Here is a 15,003-nt window from a genome sequence, read left to right as displayed (position 1 = left end):
AAGTGTACATAGAAGAATTGATGCTGTTTTGAAGGCAAAGGGTGGTCACACCAAATATTGATCTGATGTAGATTTTTCTTCTGTTCACTCACTTTGCACTTTGTTAATTGATAAATATAAACTATTAACATGTCTATTTTTTAAAGTATTCTTACTTTACAGCATTTTTTCACACCTGCCTAAAACCTTTGCACAGTACTGTGTGTGTGTGTGTATGTATGTGTATGTGTATATATATATATATATATATATATATATATATATATATATATATATATATATATATATATATAGTATAGAAGTTTGAGCCTGAACTAATTAAACTCTCGAGTTCATTGAAAAGCACCTTTAAGCTCTTTCCAGCTAGAAGCAGGATACGTCGAGCCAACTGACATGCCTGCCGAAGCCCTTGAATCTGATCTTCATCTTTAATTTCTATGTCGTCTCCCCAGTCGGGTATAATTCCTGTCGTCACATAGTCTGGCTTCATTATGTGCTGGAAGAAAAAAAAAGAAGATTGACCATGAAGATGAGAAAGAGCCGAGCGTGACAATGGGGTCATTTTCTGCAATGGTGGCTCCTGCTTCATGGCAGCTTGCCCTCTGTGTTCCGAGGCCATCAGGCAACCCCGAGGCTGCTGAAACTTTTCTCACAGTGCCCTCTTCAACTGAACTGTTCTCACAGTGCCCTCTTCAACTGAACTTTTCTTGCTGATAACCACTTATACATATTGTTAGTCTTCCAAAAAAATGTGTAATCCAGCTTTATATAACTACTTCAGTTATGCTAAAACAATATTTATGAGGTGTTTAGTCAGTAAACATGACTTTACAATGGAGACTGGGAATACAAGCATAACAAAACATAAATAAAATCACAAGATCAAGCCAGCGTTTGTGTTTAGGCCATCCACATTGTGTGTGTGTGTGTGTGTATATATATCTCACAGACTTTAATGAAAATGCCTCCAGGTCTTAAATATATTTTTAAAAAAAGGACAAAAATACAGGATTTTTTTTTAATAGTAAACTTATCTATTGTTGTTTAATTTTACTGTTTTGTTTATAAGGGCATGTAAAACTTGATTGTTTTTACTACTTTTTCAGGTCTAAGGAATATATTCAGAAATATACACTGCAGTGCTCCCTCTTTATTCCATTACCTGAATTTCACATAGGAAAACTGATATGCTGAAAACAGTGAATTAGCGGTAACTCATACTACATGTACAATCCACAGTCAAACTGCTGTCTAGTGTGATCAAGCCTTAACTCCTGTTAACCTAGATTTAGCTTGTTTCCCTGTCGTACCCTGCATCAATACAGAACTAATATAAATACACCATTTTCATTTTTAATCCAATAAAATGTTTATGGTGTTAAAATACTGTCTCATTACAGGGGAAGTACAAAGTAATCAGACATGTTAAACAATGCCCCCCAGGTTCTCTGTGGTGGTTTACTACAATGTATTTTAGTGTGTTATGTATCCATAAGATTTATGTGTTAGCAACTGAACAGTTATTATGTCTCAAGAAACTGTGAATGTTCTTCAGTAAGAAATTTAATTTAGCTTAAAGTACCTCAGGAATAGGATAGGCTGGCCCAACAGCAGCTGGCTTCACCACGCTGTGAGTGGTGCTTCTTTGTTTGTTCCAGAAAAAAGATCGATGCTGCTCAATGTAAATTTGCCGGTGTGCATGTATGCAGCAGGCCTGGCCATTGCTGCTGTGCAACAATGCCACACAACCTGGAAAACAAATTAAAATAGACATAAATATATATGTATGTATGTGTGTGTATATTATGTATATATATGGTTCTGTAATGATGACTGCCAACATTGCCTTTTACATTTCTGATTGTTTTTCAAAAGCAATACTATAAAAACATAACAAAGTATGCCGAGGAATGTCAACTCGACAGAAAAACTCACAGTGCCCCTAATCAGCATGCATCCCAAGGACCAGCACTAAGCTGAGAGGAGCACCCTGTGATCTTAGTCCCTGTTTGATCTCCCAAGGTTAATCAAGTCCTCAGTGGTACCTGGTAACATATCAGAGTAGCTTTAAAGGGATGAAAAAGTGGAGCAACAAAGTTCAACAACCTGCAGGGTTTCAAGATCACCATTGATCTTTGTTTAACCCTTTGATACTGAGATTGCTACTCCACACACTCACATCTGATTAAATAACTGAACTTCAAATCAAACTTTTTGAACAGAGGCAGGATATATCCTGCAAGCACTGTGGCTTTGATTGAAAAGCCTGCAGCATCTTTTTAATACTCAGACATAAATCCAAACATTCATATTGAGACACACAGTAGCGGCAAGCCTAATTGTAGCCTATTGCTTTGCTGCTGATTTTCCATAAATGTGCAAAAAAGCTTGTGCTCTTCCTATGCACATACCTTTTGCTTAGATTTGGCTACATGGGTTGTTTAAATAGAATTTGAAAATCAGTTCTGTTCAATGCTGCATGAAGCAAAACCCATTTAATTTGAATCTATAACAAAGATGAAAAACAAACAAACATTGTTTCACCTAGTTAGAGTTTTACCTTAAAGAAATCTCATATCTCATACAGTGAAAAAATTATATATTTTGTTTTCAGAAAGAATGGGTTTGTTTTAGTAACGCATACAAAGTTGTACTGAAAATAAAGGGTTTCACTGTACAAATAAAATAAAAAAAAAAACTGTTTCCTAAGCAATCTAAGATAACCAAAGAAAAATATGTAACCAGTACAGATCTGGGTTTTATGTGGAAAATAATAAGCCTTTAATCCCCGAGTACAATTCCTTCATATCCTTTAAAACTGGATTTAAAAAGGGAAGTCCAACCCAAGGGAGAACAGGTTTAAAGAACAATGTGGGAAACAAATCTAGAAGCTGCCCATCATGTTTCCCTTCCAGATAAAGTCAATATTAGAATATTTCTGCTATGGCTCCAAAGCTGTATCTTCACAGCCCAATGCATACATCAACATCATCAATCACAACAGGCAGATAAGAAGTAGTTCCAACTTGAACGTGGTAAAAAAAAAAGTAGCAAAAAGTACAGAAAGTCAGACTTCAATATTTACAGCTTTGGGGAGGGGCAAAGACAACTTGTAAATAATTAAGAATAAATTGTGTTTAATGTATATTGTTTCAAACAAAGTAGCATTCAAAGCTCTAAAGCAGTAGCTTTATGTTGAGATACCATCAGCCAACAGAACATTAAAGATGGCACTTGGCAGCAGTGGTGCTTGATGTGTGCAATTTGTGCAGGAAAAAAGCTCAGGTTTCATAAACAAGGACCTGTGCAGTTGTTGAAAAAAGCAGCGGGAGGCCTGGGGGCAAAAGTATAAACTGACGGCCGAATAGAAGCACAGCAGCCCTTGAAACTAAACAAAAGCAAATTCATTCTGCTGACAGATGCTGATTACATGAAAGAGACAGAGAAAAGTGCACCACTAGCCCCTGTAACGGTACTCAGTATTTCCACTGTCACTGAACTTTATTATTTTGATCTGAAACTTTCTAATTGCAGGTACCCACCCCCCTCCCCCCCTTTATCACAGCCAGCGGTCATATCTAACTCTCTAAAACCGGGGGGGAGGGAGGGGGCTGATAACTGCAGGCAGCTCTGAACAAGAGAGTATTGAGATAGTCATGTCTCTACCCCCGTGCTGGTCACGCCACCACTGCCTCATGCTTCCAGGGGTTAACAGCTCTGGCAGCCAAGTAAAATACAGAGACAGCCGTGTAATTACAGGGACAGTCAAAGGGCAGCCTCAATTTTCAGATCAATTTGCATAGCTGAGAAGCCTACCCCCTTAGATGTACAGGAAACAACTGTAGGGTGAGTGGGGTCTGCTTTTTCACTCCAGAAGCTTTGCAAAGTCCCTCTCCAGTCCAGGATATTCTGGCTGTTTTTCTCGAGTTACAAGACACACTAACATGATTAAGACATCTATTCAGTCTCAAGCTGAGCCTTGGGAGAGTTAAGAAAATTACTCAAATGTTACTTGTTATTCTGTGATTTACAATCCATGTAAGAAAAGACTAAGCTTAAAATTGCTAACTGCTCCTAGTCTCTCTATACAGAGGAGGAGGAAATATAAAATGTGTACAAATATGTTCTGCTGGACTTCAGCACAAGTTTCTTTCAACAGGAAGACAAATCTAATAATAGATATAGAATACAAATATTACATGTGTCCTAAACAGATGACAGAGAATCTATTGCACGCACTTCTATTATCATGATACTGCACAGTTGGCAAATCCTTACTCATACTGTATCTATTTCCCTGTACAGATCTGCACTTTCCACTTATCTTGCACCACTATCACATACCCTCCTCATCTCCTGTAAAGAATAACATCATTCTATACTATTTGGTTGTTTATGATACTTAAATAAACAACAGAAATACAAACAGGATTGTAATATAATTCCTGGTGGAAAGTTACATTTTGACAAACAGTGACTAATATAAAATAATCAGGGACATTTTTCTTTCTCAGCTGCTTTCTTACTAGCGTTATAGTTTTTTAGTGTTTATTTCTTAGTGAAACCCAAAATGAGTTACACAATTACAGGTTAGTACAGCTAAAAAATACAAAAAGTCTGAATGCATGCAAGAATTTCTCAAATAATGCTTAATGTACAGATAACTAGATCTAAAACAGCATAACACAAGAGAGTGGTCATTACTTGCTTAAAGACAGTGTTCAAATGCTTTGTGTAAAGTGTACAGTTTTCTTACAAAAACATTTTTTTTTTGCTTATTGTTAAATACATAGTAGATAACATGGTTGTTAATTGAAGCTGTGGATTGTATTTTTATAAATAACTCTGACTTTGTTCTCTTTCACATCAAACGTGTTTCACACATCTCTCCAAGTTTTCCCTGCTGTTTGTTGGAGGCTCAGGGGCCCACCAGCCACACAGCTGTTCCACAGTGCTGGAGCCGAATGAACCTGCGGCTGGCACCTCATGAGCATTCAGGAAGTTTTCAGGAAGGATGGCAGCCTGGGGGCACAGTGCAGTAATGATAACAGCACTCAAACCAAGGTACCCAGGTCATGACAAATAATGACCCTTCCTTGAGCTCGTACTGGAAACTGGCCAAGAGCCAGGTTTACTCAATAGCTATTAACTACACATGGTCCTACAGTACAACGAAAATGAGGGCTAAGTCCCTGAGGTCTCATTCCACTTCCTGCACACTGCATCCACACTCCGTTTGACCAATTTAGTTTTTCAGTAAGAATGTATCTATGGTACCTATCAGCTGGTGGATTAAACCAATATTGTGATTAATATATGCACTGGTGCAAAAGCACAAAAAAAAAAACACATTACTTTTTCTCTTTGATGCAAACATCTAGCAAGCTGCTTTTACATTCTGACCCTGTAAGACGAAATTTTGCCCCTATATTTTCTGAAGGGCAGTGGATATATAAACGGTTATACACTGAAGAGAAATCAAAATACAGAGAATTTTTGAGAAGAACACAGAAACAGCCAGCCTTTCATTATGGAAGCATACAGCTCACGGACACTTAATTACTGTGCTATGTTACATGATTCTGTAGCCACACTGGCTACATAGTATATTAGAGACTGGAAAACTGCATACCCGCAGTTTCCTGCTTCTGTAAATAATCTGTAAATAATCTGTATTGGGTCTGGGACTGCACTAGCAAAACATATTCTGAAACCATCTCATTTCTTTGTTATCTGTCTTTTCGATCTACTGTATCAAGCACATTAGTATGTTCAGCAGCTCAAATACAAATTAAAATTTGGTTCTCCCCTCTCCTGGTACCCTGGTCCAAGTATACGCAGAGATGCGATTTCATTACCATATTAGCTTTACTAGAACGAGCTGATTAGTGAAGAACCATACCTCTTGCGCAGTGCACTGTACTGAACAGTAACTCTCTCCATGCAAGGACTGGTGAAGTGTGGAGCACGGCGTCCTTACCTGAGACACATGTTTACTGCATTTGGTGCCTAGCGACGTAGAAGTAGCATCAGAAATTCAGTGACTTGAGTGTCAATGGCTGATTTGAGATTAAAACCAAGGATCTCTTTGTTGTAACCTTATAATGCATTCTTAGTCTCAGGCAATCAGGTTCAGCATACTTCAGTTTATAATAGCATTACAATTGCCAGCAGTAGTCCGTAATTTATTGACTTTGCCTTTGGTTATCATCTAGTAGATACACTGCATCTAGCGTCGGACATTAATGCTTAATTACTGACACAATAAGAGAATACTTCCTAACTTACTTTTCAAATACCGCCTGCTTTTATTTTATCAGGTCTAAAAATTACAGGAAAAAGTATTCCTTGTATTAATTAAAACTGAGGTGTCTGTATACAGTATAAGGGCTCATTTCAGTTCATAATAGTAGTACTGCATCAATACAAAACATTGCTGCCCATGCATGTAAATCAACTGCTTCACCATCATGTAAGACAGGTGTAATTTATTTTAAACTAGAAAGAGAATTCCTTAAGCTTTTTTTTTTCATAAGCAGGGCATATGGTTCATTCTAGATTATACAACCAGGAAAAACTAAAGCCTCCCATCCCCAGCACCACACCCAGCAGGGGGCACCATGGAGCACAAAGCAGAATGCTGAGAAGAGACTATTGTTGACAAACAAATATACATATAGGATTATTCGGAGTAAGTGTAATCTCAGAATAAATGTGATCCATCCATAATCTGTAAAAAAAAAATTGATCTAAGTGAAAAAATTCTTGAAAAGCATTATCTGTATGGTCCTACAGATATTAATGTCCTATAATGAGGGTTATTAGGTTGTTATTATGTAAGTTAGCTGTTCTGAGAGCAGCTTTCTACTACATACGCCTAAACAGTTAATTTCAGCTACAGTATTGTGAAGTTACCAAGACACTCCTACAAACTGAAAAGTTAAAAACAGACTACATGAAAAAACATCAAAAGACAAATTAGAAATACCAGCATTGTATAAAATTCATATTTATGAAACACCAATATGACAGATTCCTTTTCTGCAATAACATTATGGCTTGCAAATCAAATAACAAACATTGTTTAGTATATAAACAGTTCTGAATGAAATAAAGTCAAATCCAATGCATTGGGCACAGCCACATTTATGGTTTCTCACACACTCAATATCCAGGGAATACTTGGCCCTAATTAGCACATGGCATCTGGCAAATTTCAGCACGTCTAACTGCGGCAAAAGTAACATTCCTATTTAGATACTAAGCTTTGGTTTAGCTGGAAAATATACTGATGCTTTCTAAGTTTAAAACCCATGGAATGGGAAACACAGAATTCTAGATATAGATTTACATATAGGATACATTTTCCCATGCATTGTTTTTTTTTTTTTTTTATCGGTTTTGTACTTAAAGACAGAGAAACATTGCTACAATTAATGAACCACTATAATAATAACCAGATTGTTTTGGGTTTTTTTTCTGATTTGCAAAGAAAGTTCAACTAAAAATGAACCCTAATAGTTTAACGATACACATTTAAGCTATGGTACGGGCTTCAACACACACAAAGGCTAACACTGTACAGTATACTGTACCGTGGTTTTGCAAAAAGGACGATTACTATCCACAGCCATGCTCTGGTCTAGCCAAGCCCAACATCTCAGTACTATCTTGTGGTATTACCTAGTGGTTTGCAATTAAGGCTGGGAGCCAGGGGGATATTGGATGGGATCCAAGCTAAGCTTCTAACATACTTCTTTGGGCTTAATTACAATGCAACAGTAAAAGCTATCACAAACTGGATAACATTTTGGAAAATAAAATGACACCATTAGTGTAACGAGTTTACTGTATGTTTTCTCCTTTAACTTAACATCTTAACTGCGTAACACAATGGCAGCATTTGGATCTGCCACCATTTACATCAGTTGAATACAAATCCTTTTGTTCCAAGAGGTCTAGCATGGTGGATGCATCATACTACAAAACAGAGAGTATTAATACTGTTACTTTTTGGCTCTTGGTCACAAATACTGTTTGTTTTCCTCAAACCCACTACCTCCCTGCAATATCTCGGTCAATCCCATTTTAAAGTATAAGTCAACTGCAGGTTAATAATGTTGCTACTGTTTTAAAGTCTGTAGACGTGTAGCCTGAACACTAACGTTAAGATCTGTTTCAATTGTGTAAAGCATGATAGCTTGTCTCTTTACTGCGAGGAATTTACGATGCCGTTGGCACGGGTCACCTTTATGGATAGAGACAAGCCTTTAGAATATATAGTACAACCTGCAAGATACTGGTACATGATTGTCAAAGCACAGAACTGTAAAGTAGCCGATAGTAGTTTTTTATGAAAACAATTTTAACAATTATTTTTGCCAAAAGCTAGAATATGTAAATTAATAAAACATAAAAAAGAAATGCTATAAAGCAAAAAAAAAAAAACAGAAAAATCTGTTAACTGAATAAGCTTACTTCATTTCTGCTACTACACTTGCACTGTGGCAGCCCATAGTAGCTTTCACATCACTGAGGAAACACTACTGTGTGCAAGCTACTGTATTGTACAGTTGAATCCTGATACCGGCACACTTACAAAATAAAAATAAGTCTGTTTTTATTAAGAGGGACTGCTACTGGATTACACAAGTTTCCTATCCCAGGTCTGTGATGCTATCTCTGTTTGACTGTCCGAGTGCTTTCAATTGCTCCTCAGCAAGAGGCTTCAACTGGGACTCCAGATAACCTTCCACCAATTACTGCCTAAGCTTGCAACATTAATTAGAAAACAATATACACATAGCTACATGAGAAGCATGGTTCATTAAAGTGATTAATGCCTCCTCCTCAGCTAGAGGTCTGGGTGATTACAGTACAGGGATCCAATCCTTGCATGGCTCCCTGTTCTTTTTCTCCTTTCTTTTTAACAGATCACGTGGCAGCTAACCGACTTAAAAGTAAATGATAACCAAATGCAGATTCCAGTCGCGATCACTAATGACCACAGATGTTCATTCTACTCACATCTGGTCACTAGCATTTGTGAAAAATTAATTTAAAAAACAAAACAAAAAATATATTATATTATAAAATGAACACAAAGGAAAAAATACAGACAAAAACCCTTAAATAGATTTTACCTTGACTAGCAAGGACAGAGGCCCCCTTTTCAGTGTAAGATTCAAGGTTTATCGAATTATGATACAGGAAGGAGTTGTTTACATTTCCAGCACTACCAACATACATCATTTGTGACAAAAAATAACAAGCACTCTGCAAGAACTGTTCAATCACTGTCAATCACTTACACTAAAATTAACATAAACCACAGCATGGTAAAGGATACCGTGTGGAATAAGACCAAGCACAAAATTAGATTTTTTTCTTTTTTAAATAAAAGGAACATTGTGTTTAACTTTTCCCAAAAAAATGTAAGAGGATTATTTTTTTTTTTAATGAAAGTTTTAAATTATTAAACAGAACATCTACCATGTGGTTTTAGTTTTAGAAACTTCTGCTCAGAACTACCTTTCTTTTGCAAATTAAAATTACTAATATTGTAGTAAATTACACATTCAAAAGGAGAAAAAAACACCTGTTTAAGTAACAAAACTAGAGATTAACACTTACTATATATAATTGAATTAATTTAGGATGATTACTTCACATTTTTACTTCAAAGGTTGTATTTTACTTTGATAAAACACTTAATATATTTAATTTTAATTTAAAAAAAAAAAAGTTTCGCTTTATGCGTTTAAGGGTGAACCTATACAATAAAATGAAACAAAAGTAATGTAGTCAAGAACACCTTTTTCGTAGTCTTTTTTGGGTGCAGTGTTAAACACATGAAGGCAATTAACCTTGCATTTCTTCACTGATTCAGATTAGATTATGGTAGACAGACAACAGCATTACAAAAATAACTAATCTTGTTTAAATCCTGAACATGAAAGCGTTTTGATACAAAGATTACTTTTTTTTTGTTTGTTTGGGGTTTTTTTTAGTACAAAAGTGTATAGACTTTGATTACACTTATTTTTTCCTGCCTAGTCAATCAAATCAACTTCAACATCCTTGCTGGTTTAAGATTTGCTGTCAGTCTTCTATTGCAGCTTGCAATTAAAAGATGTCAAACCAAGTTGTTTTCACAATGTTTGGTTTTACCTGTCAGCACGTCTCTGTAGAGAGACCTCAATTCACTAAAAAACCAAAGGGGAAGACTTACTGGGGATGCGGTACAGTAGCTTATGGGCATATGGTAATGCTGGAGAACAATGGCGCGCAACATGATAATGCAAGAGTCAGGGTTTGAACACGGCTCCCTTTCACCTCTCCTGGGAATCCAGGTAGTAAAAGGCTAGGATTCCGGAACACGGGTATCATGTTTACCAGCTACTACAGTTCAAGTGGGCCACGGTCCAGGCAGCCTGCTTGTCTATGCTGAATGATGCAGCGGCGCCACCAGGTAACAGTAGCGGTTGGGGAACGTGCCAATGGGTGTAACTAGAAACCCAAAATTGAAATTAAAACACTGCTTTGGTTTGGTAGTGGCATTTACTAGGTAACACTGTTTCTATATTGCTCTAAAATAAGCATGAAATACATGAAAATCTACACTTCAATTGTACATTACCCAGCAGCTTGTTTGATTCTACAAATTATTTTATTCAATCCTTTTTCTTCAAGAATTCAAGTTCACCCCATCACCTGTAAGCAGATCAATATTTGAGACAAGAGCAGGTGAAGAGAGATGTGTGAGACTCATGCAAAACAGTGGATCATGGGACAGCATAATGCTAGTACCCAGGATGCTTTGAAATGATACTGCAAGCTCCCTTGTGACATTTAGTGTATCCAATCTCACTATCTTACATTTAAAGGATGGTAATTATGCAATTTATTGTATACTACTCAATTCTGTTTATCCTTCGGTGCTAAACGCTTGTGTATTGGATACAGGCTCAACCTATACTGCACTGAGGAATCACCAAGGATTCTGTGTGGTTTAAGTGGTTAATGCAATCCAGGGGGATTCCCTTGTTAGGTAAAATGCACACAGTTTCTTCGGGATCTACGAACACAAAAAAAATCCCTATACTTGCCAAACAAAACGATTTAAATATTAAGGACTCGACTTTTTAAATATTAATTAAAAGAAACAATTAAAACTTAATAAAATCACATAGCATGTGTATGTACCATAAATGATTGGGGGGAAAAAGATCAAACTGTAGAAATGAAGCCTGAGGCATTCATTCAAGCATGGAGGTAGTATTGACGTGCCTCTGCTTATCTTCTAAGGAAACTGGCAACACTGTACAAATGGGAATAGAGTTCAGAAAACTAGAAACAGATTCTAATACTGTGGCCTATTGGTCTGTGTATTAATGTGTGTATTAAACCAATTTTTAAACAAGATAACGATCCAAAGTTGTATGTATCAAAAAAGAAAAAAGCATTTAAAATAAACACATGCAGTATTTTAGCAACATAACCTCAAGTAATGAAAAAAATATCATTTGATTTTATTAATGCACAAAACAAATGTTTTGGTAGACGGCCTACAACATTTGGACCATACTTCAACTCATAAGCACATCCAACATCTTACTTTTAGTGAGCTAAGAATCCTTTGGGTTGTCAGTTGCTTTTTTATCCAGGATATGCTAATATTTAAAATACATAGCTAAAGATAAAAACAGAGGCAACATTGCTGACAGACTACTGGTGTGAACTGGTGTGATCAAATTAATTAATTTGGTACCAAGAAGCAAGCAGCAGAAACCTTTCACCTATAACATTGACTTGGAAATACCAGCATATTCCAAACTGATGTAAAGAAGAAAAATAATCAAAAGGATCTTTCACAGAAGAAAAGGGATGGGGCAGTAATAATATTTCAGGTGATAATTACAGGTAAGAAATTGATTTTTATACATTGGTTAGCTCTCCTTTAATGGCAAAATAACATAGTATGTTACAGTAATATCTTCCATTCAGCACAGATGCATTAAGAGGCTGCGTGACCAAACCAGCTTGATCCAGTATTTGAGTTCTCTGATAGGCTGGCACCAGGAAAACACACTTTGATAAACGCTGCCATGGGGACTGCAGCTAGCCACATGTTCCCATTTTCTGACTGAAAGAACATGCTTGGCACCAGAAGCAAAAGCCTATTCAGTGTACAGTTCCTCCCATAGCTGACAACAGTACCACCCCTTGGTACTCTGTGACACATTGATTCCAAAAAAACTTTCAGTGTTGTAACTTATTAAAACAAACAAACAAAAAAACTAACAACTTTGGAATGTACACCATGTCAGTTAACGTCAGGTCTTAAATTTTAAAGATTATTTAGGGAAGGTGTTAATGGACCTGCAATATATACCCACAATATGTAGTTCAATGTTTTACAAAAAATATATATATATATATATATATATATATATAATATATATATATATAGATATATAGATATATATAAAATTTTAAACTATATGAGACTAAGAGGTTGTACAAAATGAGCCTAGATAAATAAGACACGATGCAGACCCTTCAAATGAACAAGACCAATTAATCAAGAGGTCGCAAAATAAGTCACTGGTGTTAATACAAAAAACTGCAATTCAATCTGCCTAGCCCAGAGTGGACGGGAATTAATAAACGCATACTGAAATTGGTTTTTAGAGGTCAGATTTATATTCTCTAGTTTAATGCAGTTCTCTGTTTTTCACTTCATCGGTATGTGCTTCTTTAATAAAGGAACTTTTTTGCCTTTTATCCAGATGGAAAGATTTGTTGCGGGTGTTGTTGGGCAGTTGAATTATTTATGAAATTATAATTTGTAACAAAGACACGGTGTTAACACTTTTATTCATCACAAGTTTGCTACTGCAGTTGCACTACTCTGTAGAACACAGTAGTTGGTTGTGTACAGTCTCAGTACCTGGCTTTCAAATTTGTTTTAACATGAAATACAAAACTTAAATAACCTAAATGAGAGTATTTCTAAAGTGTTAAAACATAACTGACATCGTTAACATCATAAAATTAAGCAATGTCCTATGCACACGCTAAACCCAGTAAACTGTAACACGTCTAAAACATGCATGTTAAATCTTAAATGTTTGCACTATCAGCAGTAACCTTACCTCTTCTAAGAGCACACTTTATTATACTGGTCGCCGCCATCTTAGTTTAATGGCGCTGAATCACGTGATCACTCGGTGTGTAAAACGCTGAGTGCAGAAGGCTGTTTCACTTCTGCACTGCAACGTCCGACACGCTTACAAAACATGAAGACTCCGGGATAAAAGCACAGTGATAAGTGGCCAGGTTTAGTCAATACTAAAACGTGGTAAGTTTTTAACAAAAGCACATTGTGCACCATAAATGCATTTTTAATCTTGCAACATACATGGAAAATAGTAAATGGTCAAATATGAGAAAGTAGTGCAGGAGCCTGTTTTTAATTGCTTTAAGGATGTTCAGTTGTTGAAAGACGCTTTTCTAAATATACATTGTATACTGGGGCTATCCACAGCAGGTTGTTAACATAACCAGGGCAAACTGCGTTAGCTGTTAGAGACCAGTGGAAAGTTAAAAAAAAAAAAAAAACCTCCATTGTACTTTTTGTATTCCCACAGTGGTACAGCACAATGCACCCCCAGGCTTGGTTCCAGTCAGCAACACGTCTCAAACATTTCTAAGGCAAGATACACAATGACCTGCTTTACGTTTAAACTGACAATGGGGAAGCTGATACGCCCCTGACATTTGATTGTTGTAACATCCCATTCTACAAACATGACAACATTCTTGTAATAGCTATGGCCTTTAAATAAAGTTAATGTATTTAATAAAACAAGTTTGTGTGCACATGATTTTTTTTTTTCCTGATGTTGTAGCACTACTAAAAAGGAAACCCAGAATTCAACATTATTTTGTGAAAGGAAGGTAAACCATGCCTATTATTTATTATACAGTAGTTATCCCAAATGAAGATTCTTAAGATAAATTTAATGTTTATTCTGGAGACAAAAAACAGATTATTGTCTATCTACATCTACACATTATATATATACAGCTGTTTTATTTTTTATAATTCACGGATGGCCTTGTGATGCTAATATTAAAGAAGACGAGGTTCAGCAGTACAGTTGTCGTTTTCAGTGCTGTACAAACGTTCTTTGTCGTTATACGTTAGTGCTTCAGCTTTATTTGGATAATTGCCTTTACCTTGTTTTAATTTCCCGGTCTTCTTCAGTTTCTCTGAACATTTCTGTACTGTAGGTTTTGTCGAGTGATTGAAAACGATGTTGTGTTTGAATTGAATGGGTGGGCCAAAGTTCAAGTAGATTTTCCTCGAGGTATTATCACTTTTTGACGTCACTACTGTGGTATTATGCTTTTTTTCCGAATGGCTCAGGATGCAAATACAGCCTTCATATATATATATATATATATATATATATATATATAGTGTGTATATGTGTGTGTGTGTGTGTGTGTGTGCGATTGGAAACTATTGCCATAACATCCTGGCACCACAACAGTATCAGGTCAATCGTCTGTCTGTCTGTCATATGATTGGTTCACATCACTGTCAGTCCCGCCCCTTTTCAAAGGATCTTTTTTCTCCCCTGCACTTCACAAGAGACAATGGCTGAACACCGATTTTGTAAGTTAACACAAAATTAGAAAATATACTATGAAACAAAGATGCTCCAAACAGTAAAACGGTGATTAAAATGCCACTGTCGTCTGACTTTATGAAATGAAAACAAATATGACGGGAGGGATATAAACTTGATTATGCGGCAGTCAGCAAACCAGACGTCAAGACAAAATTTACCAACTATATGGTATGAACTTCAACAACACTTTCTGTTATTTATGCTGTATCACCTATATTTAAACAAAATATATAAGTCAATACATATCAGCTATAAACAAAATATATAAAGCCGTACTTACTAAGCAGCGTTGCCTCATTTA

The 15,003-nt window shown here is 36.2% G+C and overlaps 1 protein-coding gene across 1 annotated transcript in view; it reads right to left on the bottom strand.

The window, feature by feature from the left end:
* The window catches only part of metap1d (methionyl aminopeptidase type 1D (mitochondrial)), a 35,934-nt gene extending 22,717 nt beyond the window's left edge, over positions 1–13,217 (bottom strand). Inside the window, exons 1-3 of the mRNA XM_041264296.1 lie at positions 13,158–13,217; positions 1,583–1,749; positions 347–496 (exon numbers count right to left, since the gene is read on the bottom strand). Coding sequence (XP_041120230.1) covers positions 347–496; positions 1,583–1,749; positions 13,158–13,197 — 357 coding nt within the window. The 5' untranslated portion in view covers positions 13,198–13,217. The remainder of the gene's footprint in view (positions 1–346; positions 497–1,582; positions 1,750–13,157) is intronic.
* Positions 13,218–15,003: the final 1,786 nt, after the last annotated feature.

This window comes from Polyodon spathula, chromosome 11 (genome assembly GCF_017654505.1).
Source record: "Polyodon spathula isolate WHYD16114869_AA chromosome 11, ASM1765450v1, whole genome shotgun sequence".
Classification (NCBI taxonomy): Eukaryota; Metazoa; Chordata; class Actinopteri; order Acipenseriformes; family Polyodontidae; genus Polyodon; species Polyodon spathula.
The sequence above is the reverse complement of the archived record's forward strand: the minus strand, read 5'-3'. Positions and strand labels throughout refer to the sequence as shown.